General features: G+C 34.9%; 1 protein-coding gene across 1 annotated transcript in view; it reads left to right on the forward strand.

The window, feature by feature from the left end:
• LOC150102928 (DNA excision repair protein ERCC-6-like) overlaps positions 1 to 12791 on the forward strand; it is a 282232-nt gene that overhangs the window by 105912 nt on the left and 163529 nt on the right. The window contains exon 7 of the mRNA XM_090397999.1: positions 11981 to 12133. Within this exon, the coding sequence (XP_090254125.1) occupies positions 11981 to 12133 (153 nt within the window). The remainder of the gene's footprint in view (positions 1 to 11980; positions 12134 to 12791) is intronic.

The raw sequence follows: 12791 nt of genomic DNA on the forward strand, positions 1-12791 counted from the left end.
TTATTGGTTTAAACCAAAATAAAAAATGATGGTACAACATGACAAAATTTCATGCCGGCTGGGGCGTCGCCCGGTTAAACAAGGGCCCCGTTGTTTTCGCCAGGGAACCAGGGCGAACAGTGAAAAGTCAGCTGCTGGAACAAATCTGAAAACAAACCCCAACTCAACATCACCAGAGTTAAAGATCGGTACTATCAACGTAAGAAGCCTGAATGGCAAAGAAATGGAGCTAGCTGAGGAATTAGATAAGTACCAGATCGGCATAATAGGGATGACTGAAACAAAAAAGACAAAAACTGGTGAGATCTTTCTGAACAATAAATACAAAATGTTATATTCAGGAAATGACAATCAAGGAAAAGGAGGAGTAGCCATAGTATTCAACACAAAATACGAGGCTAATCTTCTTGAATGGCAGGCAGTCTCAAGTAGAGTGATGTGGGCAAATATCAGAATGGGGAATTAGACAATGAGACTTATTTGTGCCTGTGGTCCCACAGAAGGTTCTATTAAGGTAGAAGTGGAGAAATTTTTTGACGCTCAATGAAAAAAGAAAAGTTAGTCCTTGTTGGGGATCTAAATAGCAGAGTAGGAAATGATTGCGAGACATACAAAAATATTTTGGGAAAATTTGGAGAAAAGAGCAAAGCTAATAATAATGGCAAATATCTGTTGGATTTCTGCTCAGGACATGGACTGGTTATTACTAACACCATGTTCCAACATAAAAATGTGCACAAATTCACATGGAGAGAAGAGGCTAGGAATAAGAAAAGTCTCATTGACTGTGTTATTGTTGATAGTGATGTCTTCTCCCCTGGTGCAGGACACCAGAGTGTACAGAGGATTTGAAATTGGAAGTGGTCACTATTTAGTCTTGAGCAGGATAAAATTGAATTTCATATTGAAAAGAATAACATGTAAGAAAGTTTTAAAGCGAATAAAAGTTGAGCAGCTCTCAGATGTGAACTGTAAACTACAATACAGAAAGATTATTGAAAAGAAAACGAAAGAGTTTGAGAACAGGAATCAAACCTTGGAGATTCAGTGGCAAACTCTGAGGAAAACATTGATTGATTCTGCCAGAGAGGCATGTGGTGAGGTTGTGTGGAAGAATAAAAAAATCAGAACTCCCTGGTGGACACAGGAAGTTAAAGAGGCAGTGAAGGAAAAGAAGAAAGCATATCAAAAGTTCCTGGCAAATAAATCAGCTTTTACTCTTGCAGAATACAGAGGCAAATGTAAGAAAGCTAAACAGCGTGTAAAACTAGCTAAACAAAAGTCATGGGAGGACTTTGGCAAGAATATAGAAAATAAATATCAAGAAGGTGGCAAAATATTCTGGAAGTTGTTGAAGAAGCTTAGGAATGGAGGAAAGAGTGCTGTAAAAGGAGTTAGAGATGATAAAGGTGAAATGAAAACAGGAGAAAAAGATATCCTTGAAGTATGGAGTAATTACTTTGAAAAACTGCTAAATGAAACAAGCAGTGATGACAGCACAGTGATAAAAAACATTGACCAGACATTTAGTCAGGAATACATATCCATACTTGAAGTAGAAAAAGCCATCAAAAGCTTGAAATGTGGAAAGGCAGCAGGAGTAGATGATATTCGACCAGAAATGCTGAAGTATGGTGGTATAAAAGTCTTACAGTGGCTGCACTGCATAGTTCAGAAAGCCTGGACAGAGGGACGAATTCCCAATGATTGGAGTAGAGCTCTTATAGTACCCATATATAACAAGGGAAATAAAATTGAATGTGAGAATTACAGAGGTATTTCCCTACTGAGTGTGCCTGGCAAGATCTGTGCCAGTATACTTGAGAAACGGTTGAGAAGAATTGTGGAAGAAAAGCTTGGTGAAGAACAAGCTGGATTCAGGCCAAATAGAGGCTGTCAGGATCAGATCTTCACTTTACGACAAATAATCGAGAAAGCATGGGAATATAACAAAGATCTGTATTTAAGTTTTGTCGATTTGGAAAAGGCATATGACAAGGTGCCAAGAGAGAAGCTATTCAATACGCTGCAGTTATATGGTGTCAATGGGGCATTATATCAAGCAATACTTAGTCTTTATTTGAGTTGTAAATCAGCAGTTAGAATTGAATGAAGTACAGGAAGATGGTTTAATGTTAAATATGGTGTGAGACCAGGATGTACATTATCCCCTCTGTTATTCATTATCTATATGGATCAAATTATGAAGGAAAGTGGTATTAAACCTGATATCAAAATTGGAGATATTAATGTCAGCTCTTTGCTTTATGCGGATGATGTTATACTTCTAAATAAATCCGCTACAAGTCTGCAAGATTCTCTGACTAAATTGAATAGCTGTTGTAATAGATATGGTATGAAGGTCAGCAATAAAAAGACAAAGACAATGAAAATAGGCAGAATCATTGAAAATGTCAACTGTGCTGTGAATGGAGAACCTGTGGAACAAGTAAAACATTTCAGCTACTTAGGCACAATTTTTAGTGAAGATGGTAAACTAACTATAGAAATAGACAACAGAATCAGCAAAGCTGGTATCGTGGGAAGTCAATTGAATAAATTCATATGGAATAAGAGAGAAATTAGTCGGACACTAAATTAGCTGTATACAAGACAGTGTTCAAACCAGTTTTAACTTATGGATCTGAGAGCTGGGTCAGAAGTAAAACACTTGACCAAAGACTAGAGACTGCAGATATGAGAGTCCTGAGAAAGATTAGAGGCCTGAACAGATGGCATCAATGGTAATATCATATTAAAAATGAGGATATTAAGAAAGGACTTGACATTGTCAGCATCCAGGAATGCATTTGCAGAGCTAATCTCAGGTGGTATGGTCACTTAAACAGAATGGGCGAAGAAAGATTAGCAAAACAAGTGTTCTCTGCCAGGTTGGCAGGAAAATGACCCAGAGGAAGACCAAGATATAGGTGGATTGATACGGTACAAAATGCCTTAGACGATAGAAATATAAGATCTGATAATGTTGAAGTCTTGACAAGTAACAGACTGATTTGGAGGAAAATTGTAGATAGGAAGTTAGTAATGATGTAATTTTTTCATGTAGTACTGTCATATCCTGTACACGCCTTGAGGGTGCATAGCAGGAATTTGATGATTATGATGATGATGATGACACGACCCAACATAAATAAAAAAAAAAAAAGAATTTTAATTAGGAAAAGATTTTTGGAAATTTTTCTGGTGTTTTTTTTTCCTTTTTCTTTCGGGGGGGTGCCAAGGCCCCTTGGCCCCCTCCCTGGGTGCGCTAATGATGGTATGAGTCTTAGTTCTGAATGTTTTTGTGCAGATTCATGTTCCAGTTGATGCTTGGAACTCTGCATTCAACGTGTCAGCTTACTAATGGTAGTTTTTACATATTATTCTTTGTAGCATCCTACGGTCACATTCAATGAGCATGGTAAGTTGTCCACTATGGGTAGCATTTGCAGTTGACTCCCTGCACTTCCATCTCATACGGTATCACTGATTGACCTGGAATGGCCCATTTTGCCAGCATTTTGCTGAACAGGTAGGCCTGCAACATGGCATCCTATCACAGCGCCCTTGTCAAAATGGCAGTTCCGTTCTCACAACCATTTCATCCAGACATAGTTGCACCAACTTGGGAGCATCATAGTCATTTAATTTATACTGGTAACAAACACGGGATTCGTTATATGGCACGATCCAAATTGCCCATGAGGGGGTCCATTGATGTGACAGAGCCTCGTCCACAATAGAAACTTGGAAACACACCCAGAACAGTGAATTAGCAGACATAACCATGCCCTACTCACCTTTTTGTCATGGCATGTTCTTACGTCCAACCAGTCATCCACATAAGTAATAGTTACAACATTTTTCCTGGAACACTCTCCTACCAAACAAGGAATGGAATCATCATCAGATTCCTGTTATACCCTCAAAGTGGTGTCAAGGACTCTGTGATGGTGGTACTACATGAAAAGTTTACATTATTGCTATCTTCTCATTGACAGTTTTCTTCCATATTAGCCTGTTATCTGTCAGAATTTCCATATTCTCAGATTTTTGAGAGGTCTTTTTTCTGCCATCCTGGCATTAAACAGCTGTTTTGTGAACTTTTCCTTTCCTATTTTGTTTAAGTGACTTGCCATTAGTTTTGCTCACACCTAAAAATGAACAGTGTCAAGTTCCTTCTAATATCACATTTTTGAGATGATTCTGCTCTATGTTCACTCTCTTAATTTTTCTCAGAACTCATATTTGTAGTTTCCAGTCTTCGTTCAAGTGTTTTATTTCTAACCGGCTCTCAGATATGTAAGTGAAAATTGATTTGTAGTCTTTGTAGTAGCAAGGCTTATACGTTGGTCATACATAACTGGTAATTAGCTTACGGAATTAACAACGCATATAAAGTATATTAATTAAAGGCAACTTTAATGAATAACTTCTATATTTTGGCAACGTCGCATTGCAATCTTCAGGAACATAAAAATATGGTATGTGCACGCAAGCACTAACAAAAGCAAATGAGGAAGAAGGCAGGAAACTAATATTGTTCCTAAAGTCCTAATGGTGTCCTCTGGCAGGTTAATTTGGTTGTCTTGGCCGTTGGGCTGAAGTTCTCATAATGTAAGTCTTCCAAATTTGGGGTAGTTTCATGCACCCAAATTTGTTGAGGTTTGGAACGTTTTTTAGAGCTGCTGATGATTCCTTAAATAATCTTTCGTACTTAAACTTGCTGCAGTGTATTATTTTAGTTTTCTTCCAACGAATTCTATGGTGGGTATCTAAGGCATGGCCTTCCAGCCCAGAGTGGCTGTACTGGTGAAACCGGATGTAGTCTTTGTGTTCTGAAATCCTGATATTTGCTGTCCTGCCTGTTTGGCCACAGACCAAACAGGTAAATAATTTTTTTTAAGTACAAAAGATTATTCAAGGAATCATCAGCAGCTCTAAAAAACGTTCCAAACCTCAACAAATTTGGGTGCATGAAACTACCCCAAATTTGGAAGACTTACATTATGAGAACTTCAGCCCAACGGCTAAGACAACCAAATTAACCTGCCAGAGGGCACCATTAGGATTTAGGAACAATATTAGTTTCTTGCCTTCTTCCTCATTTGCTTTTGTTAGTGCCTGTGTGCACATACCATATTTTTATGTTCCTGAAGATGGCAACGTGACGTTGCCAAAATATAGAAGTTATTCATTAAAGTTGCCTTTAATTAATATACTTTATATGCATTGTTAATTCCTTAAGCTAATTACCAGATTTGTAGTCTTGTATACAGAGCTACTTTAGGGTTTTGACTAATTTATCTCATATTCCATATAAATTTATTCAGTTGTCTGAAATCATCTTTATTAATTCTCTAGTCTATTGACGTGTTTTCTGCTCCATCTTTGCTAAAATTTCTATCCGAATAGCTGAAATGTTTTAATTGTCATATAGGTTTCCCACTAGAATGACTAGCCTAATTTCATAACCTTTTTTTTTTATTATTATTATATTCCCCGGTTATTGTTTTATCCTTTTCAAGATAATTAATAAACAAAATGCCTTTTCAAGATAATTAATAAACAAAATGCCTTTAGCATCCCAAAACACCAATGCCTTGACCTTTCCTGCTGATGGAATCGAACTTTGTCTTCTTTGGTGCCGAATAACTGGCTTCTATCCACTGTTTTGACTGCTGTTTGGATTCTGATGTGTAATGGTGAATCCAAGTCTCATCCATAGTAATAAATCAATGCACAAAATCAGTTTTATTCTTGTTAAAATGTTCCAAGAACTGTTCCGAGATTTTCATACAAGTGCATTTTTGATCTACTGTGAGCCACTGGCACCCACCTTGTACAAAGCTTTTTCATTTGCAACTCGTCATGCAAATTATATCCTACACATTCTTTTGAAATGCCTATAGTCTCAGCAATTTCACACACTTTGACTTGCCGGTCATCCAATACCATATCGTGCACTTGATCAATGATTTCTGGTGTTGTTACACCTTTTGGACGTTCTTCACGTGGATCATCTTCAAGGCTGGTGTGGCCCCATTTAAACTCGGCAGCCCATTTCTTCATTGTCGAAAATGAAGGAGAAGAGAGCTCATAAACTTTTACGAACTTCGAATGAATTTCTTTTGGTGTTAAACCTTCTTTTACAAAGAATTTTATAACTGCATGATACTCAATTTTATCCATTTCAAGGGATACAGACAACACTTTTGCTTCAGACAGCTGTATAAAACAAACTACTTTTAGAATGACTTGCAATTTCACATGAATGCTTATGACAGATGTATCAACTTAGAAAAAAAAATCTCTTGGCAATAGTGTTGCCATCTATGGTCGAGGCCGAGAACTTTTCAGACCACCCTCATATGTTGGATTTATTTAAGAGCAAGATTTTTTTTGGGATTGCATACCAGCACATTTATTAACAGTGATGTGTGACATGGATACAGTACATTTAAGAATTTGTAGTATTCATAGTAGTCATTTTTTACACATTTACCTAGTATACAAATAATCTGTTTAATGAAATTTACATATTTCAGCCCATCTGTTTGCTATATGAAATGTTTTTTTATATTTACTGTATAAAATTTTTATTAAAAATTGTTGTGTACAATTTTACTTATTTTTTTATATACTTTTACAATAAATTATGCTTAATACACCATGTTTCTTATTCCAGAAACATTATCACACTGTGAACTAAAAATGTTAGTAAATAATTTTTTTTTTTGTTTTCTTTTCATATTCTTTTGGTTTTCCATTTCTTGCTATCAAAATATGAGTAGAGAGCTGAGGACTATCTTCAGTTTTGATGTCAGGCCTAAATCCACTTTCCTTCACATAATGTGATCCTTACATATGATAAATAACAGTGTTAAATTGCACCCTTGTCTCAAATTGGATTTTATATTAAACAATCCTCATTTACCCCTTTCAATTTTCTTCTGACTTACAACTTGAATCTAGACTATATATTGCTTAATACTAGGCTATGCATTGTTCTTTTCCAGATTTACAAAACTCAAATACAGATTCTAGTTAGTTCTGATAAACACCTTAACAAAAATTATATTAAATCAACTCGTATAATCACAAGAAAGAGCATATCTTAAAACTCTTTAACCCCAATGTTTCATCAAACTGTAATAATTTGTTCTTTTTCTTTTAGGATATATAAGAAGACATAAAATTAATTAATTTTTGTTTTAGGTATTTATCAAACAGCCCCCCCCCCCCACATCATTTCTGAACTATTTGTCTTAAATTGAAAATCTGATCTTGACAACCACTATTTGTATATTATACTTGAAAGAAATTATATTCTTGTTTTAAAGTCTGAAATAACTTCATGGCTGGTCTACTTGTATATTGAGGCTTTTGGCTTCACATCAGTTGCCTTAGTATCCCATAATACAGAAACATTATGGGAAGGGTTACCACCCAAACCAACTTTCTTTCTGTTTATACTTCTTATGTTAATGTTGCCTGTCTTGAGTTTTGCTATGTCCAGTTTGACTTTTCACTCTTCACCCTGGTTCCCTGATAAAAACAACAAGATCTTGTTTAACTGGGTGATACTCCAGATTGAGTAACACTTCATCTTATGATAAATATAATATACAGTTTGGTCTGCTAAATCGCAAATTTCCTGCCTGTCCTTGTTCATTCAGTACCTAGGTGATTAATATACTGGATTGGACATTATTTCTGTTCCAGTTTTTAAAACTGAAACAAATTATTTGCAAAACGTATAATTTGAAGGCATACATACCTCCTGAGAATTGTTTAGTGACAGCAGTAGTTTAGAAACAGAGCTGTTTTTTTTCTTTTTTTTTCTATAGTGACAGGATGAATATAGCTTGCCTTGATTATTAGTGCTCTTGACAAACTAACATAAAAAAAAGTTATCTTATTAATTTACTGCAATTACGTATAAGTTAAAAAATACAGCTTACATGAATTTTTAAATTCTTTATTTCAGAGTTACATGGCAATCAGCAACCATTATGAATAATTATGGAGACATTACCATGTTTAAGAACTTACTTTAATTAAAATTAAAATTCTATATTTTGAGCTTTCTATCAATCTCATTTTCAGGAATACCACACACACACACACACACACACACACATATGTATATATACACACACAGGATCACAAGCAACATTGATACATACTACATTGGACTGAGAAAACTGCATGGTCAAGTCAACCATTGACCATAGCCTGACCTCTGGAATGAAAAAAAAATAAAAAATAAAATATAATATAATATAATTTTATTAAAACTACATCAACAGTTCTTTTTTCTTATAGTCTTGTTATTTTAAATTTCTATTCACTGCTTGAGTTACTGTATTGTTAGCCAATTAAATTTCTTATCTTCAGGTTATTCTTATCTTTCCAGATGTTATGTAGGTTGTAAGTGAGCCATCCAACTCTGAGGGACTTTCAGACTGTCATTTTTGTTGAGATTTGGTTAGTTGATATGCATTTCACAGGCATCCTTGAATTTATAATAAATTTAGTTTAATCCTTTATCCAAGTGTGTGCAAACAAAGTTTGCGCCTGAAAGTATCTTCAGGACTGGGGTAAAGTGGTACAACACCGGGCAACTCCTTGCAAAGGTGGAGCAAGCTACCAATACTCCTATCTCAGTATCTCCCATAATGCAAAACACATCTCCTTGCAGATATGTATAATGTTATGCATTAAGGGAAGAGCCACTACCCAGACTAGTTTCGACCTTTATTGAGGTCTCTTCGGTGGGAGCCAGGCCCAAGTGGAGATACCAGGCAGAAGCATTAGCAAGGTTATTTCCTCCTATAGGAGCTGCCCTTGCTAATTGGAATGCTAAATTGCAAGGAGTTGCCCAGTGTTGTACCACTTTACCCCAGTCCTGAAGATACTTTCAGGCACAAACTTTGTTTGCTTTCACTGGGATAAAGGATTAAACTAAATTTATTATAGTCTAACCAGAAAAATAAACTTTCAACATCTTTCTCTAAATCCAGAGTAATTTAATAAAAAGGTGGCACCGTTTGGCAGCTCCTATAGGAGGAGATGACCTTGCTAATGCTTCTGCCTGGTATCTCGACTTGGGCCTGGCTCCCACCGAAGAGACCTCAATAAAGGTTGAAACTAATCTGGATAGTGGCCCTTCCCTTAATGCATAACATTATACATATCCGCAAGGAGATGTGTTTTGCATTATGGGAGATACTGAGATAGGAGTGTTGGTATCTTGCTCCACCTTTGCAAGGAGTTGCCCGGTGTTGTACCACTTTACCTCAGTCCTGAAGATACTTTCAGGCGCAAACTTTGTTTGCACACAGTTGGATAAAGGAGTAAACTAAATTTATTATAGTCTGACCAAGTGAAAAATAAACTTTCAACATCCTCGAATTTATATTCATACCATGTTTTGGGCCAGTGAAGACAGCACCCAGTCTTCACTGGACCAAATGTGGCATGTTTCAGCATGGTTAGAAAGACCTGTTTTACCATGATGTGTCATTTACAGCAATCCCTCGATTAGTGCACTTAATGCGTTCTTTAAAACAGGCACATTAATCGAAAACGCACTAATCGAATATAATAACCTATGGGAAAATGTATAATTCGTTCCTCAAATTTCTTTTTTGAACCTTAATTTTTTTATAAAAGAATTAGGGTATGTCTCAGGGCCTAGTTAAAGGAAAACCATGAAGCTGAAAGACAATAAAACATATTCAGAATATAAATTTTATTATTCTACTTCTTAACAAAGAATTGAGCTAATGTAGTTTAGTGGGCATTTTGTTTCTTTTTTTTTTTCATACAACCGACGGTATGGCCCTATTGCCTCTTCTACTCTTCTGCAAATTTTACTGCTTTTCTCTTCATCAGGGTCAGCCTCTAAGTATTGCTGCTTAAAAACTTCAATTGTATGAAAAATATTTTCAAATTGTTTCTGTGAAATCTCTTTTGGCTGACTATCAGTGGTTAAATTTTCTTCATATTCTTCGGTATCTTTCCGCTGTTCATCTAAATTTAGTAGGTCGGAATCGCTCAATTCTTCAGAATGAGATTTAATTAACTCTTGGACGTCATCATTGAAGGGGAGAAAAAAATGAAGGACGTACGAATTGGTTGCCAACACGCAAAATCACGTGCTTTATAGATAAAATTTCCCAACTGTTATACAAGCAAAATAGTTATCACTTTAAAAATTACAATGATCGTAAAAGAGAAGTTAATTTTCTGATGTGTAATAATAAACGACTCATTCCAGAAGACGGATTGATTACCCTATTATCGGAATGGATTCTCCTTTTTGTGACATGCGCAGAAGTGTCGAAGGGTCTCGAATCTGTGGGCTTACTATAGCAGACGACATAAATTTTGGCGGTAAAAATTTGGAACATAGTGTACATGGAAGTAGTTTACTATGCCATTGAAAATAACTTTGTAAAATGTTTTAAATCGGTAAGTAAATTATTTCATTCTGTGAGTGATTTTTTAAAATAGTTAGCCATAAAAATGTATAGATAGAAAATTTTTAAAATCTGTAACATTTATTTTTAATATATATATATATATATAGGCGCACTAATCGAATTTGGGTATCGAAAAAAAATGATGCACTAATCAAAAACATGCTAATCGTGGTGCATTAATCGAGGGATTACTGTGTGTGCTTCTTTCCATTTAGAGATTATACAGATGGGTCACATATGTAGGGTAGGTTACAGGGGCAACAGATCTGGTGTGCACCTGGATGGACAAGTGAAGGAAGGGATCTTTAGAAGAGCTTAGCATACTTGAAATTTCCATTGGTTGTTTAAATAGGCCTTAATGTTGTATTTTTGTAGTATATTGTCTATTATTTTGGATAATTCTCCTCCTATAAGAGATGGCTATGGCCTTACTGTCATCGTTTTTTATTTTTGGTTGTATTTTTATGAAGGGTTCTAAGGACTGTTTTCTTGTTATAGCCATTTTTTATAAAAAATTTTCTTATTATTTGAATTGCAGTGTTCAGAGCCTGTTTCTCAGAGGAAGAAGCTCTGAACAGTGAATTCATTTCCTTTCTTAAACAGAAAGAACATAATATATCATGTACCTTTGTCATGGTAAAGCAGATCTTTCTGACCATGCACTTGAAACATGTGATCAGATTGACTGGAAAGTTATCCCAGTCCTTGCATTTGACCAAAAGATAGTATGAATGTAAATTCTAGGATGCCTGTAAAATTCTTATCAACCAACCAAATCTCAATAAAAATTTCAATTAGAATAGAAATTTCAATTAACAGGACTATAGACTAATGGTATGGCCAACAGTTGACTAAGCAATTATTCTCAGCCCACTGTAATATGTACTAATGTAGCTTGTGATCCTGTGTGTGTGTGTGTGTGTATGTATGTATATTCCTGAAGGTGACCTTGATATGAAGGTCAACATGTCATTTTATTTTAATTTTAATTAAAGTAAGTTGTAGTGTGCCTCCATAATTACTGATAATGATTGATGAATTTTTAAACCTTGGCTATCAGAATTACCTTTTTTTTTAATTGGGGGTGGGGTTGCTCATTTTCAGTAATAGCCTTTTTGACATAATGTAAGATTAATGAAAAATGTGCCCATAAATGTACAAAAAAAAAAAACACCTCTTGTTAAGCAGAATAATTCCCACCATCTTGACTTACTTTTCATATCGATATAAGGATTAATCTTTTTTGTGCATAAATATTACATGCAACTTTTTTTTTTTACAACTGTAAAAAATCCTCATTAAAGTACTCCACCATTTTTGTATTGTTTTCTTGTTGAGTTGCATTGTTCCTGTTGTCCATGAAGAATAAAATATATCCCATTTTTTATTTAGTTTTCTAGATCATGAGATTAACTTCTTTTTTTTTTTTTTCACCTCAGTTGAATGCAGTTTTTATTTATAATAATGTTTTATATCTCTTTGAATTGTAGATATCAACAGACAGGAGTACGCTGGCTATGGGAACTTCACCAACAAAATTGTGGTGGTATTATTGGAGATGAAATGGGACTTGGAAAAACTGTTCAAATCATTGCTTTTCTTGCTGGACTTACTTATAGCAAGTTGTACACTAATGGGGATCAGTAAGTAATAATATTAAACATGACCATGCATTTTTGTTGTTTGTTGTTGTTTCTTAGTAGTTGTACTGTTTCATGTGTTAGTCATTTGCAATAAATGCAGTGAATTGATAGTTCAGTTATTCTCCTGGCATCTGATTCCTGATATCTTGTTTATTGCATTACATGAAAATCTTGCGGGAAGTATCTCATTCTGCTGTTTAGTTATCAAAGACATGGCAGATATGATCACTCTGGCTTTACTTTCTTTCTTTTTGTTTGTTGTCTGTGACTATTTATAATTACATCTCTTTGCCATACATTTTTAGTTATTGCATATTTTTTTGTTGTTGTCTGCGGCTGTTTATAATTGCCTGTCTTCACTTTTCAGCATAATCTGTTTTAGTTAATTAATTTTTTGCTATAGAAGTCTCTTCATTATATTTAAAATAGTGTCAATTAAATTTTATAGCATTAAATGCAATAAAATTTTTTTATTGCATTAAATGCAATAAAATTTAAAACATAAAAACTGCTAGCAACAACAATGATGAAAAAACTTGTTAAGCAAAGATTGTGTTATCTTTTTTTTTGTTGGAGTGGGAAGAAGGGAAAAAAGAGTAATTTTCTAGGACCTCAATAATTCATAATGTGCAATAACTCAAAACATTAATAATGTGCA

This window comes from Typopeltis vanoorti, chromosome 9 (genome assembly GCF_054136105.1).
Source record: "Typopeltis vanoorti isolate ZY-2024b chromosome 9, IOZ_Tvanoo_1.0, whole genome shotgun sequence".
Classification (NCBI taxonomy): Eukaryota; Metazoa; Arthropoda; class Arachnida; order Uropygi; family Thelyphonidae; genus Typopeltis; species Typopeltis vanoorti.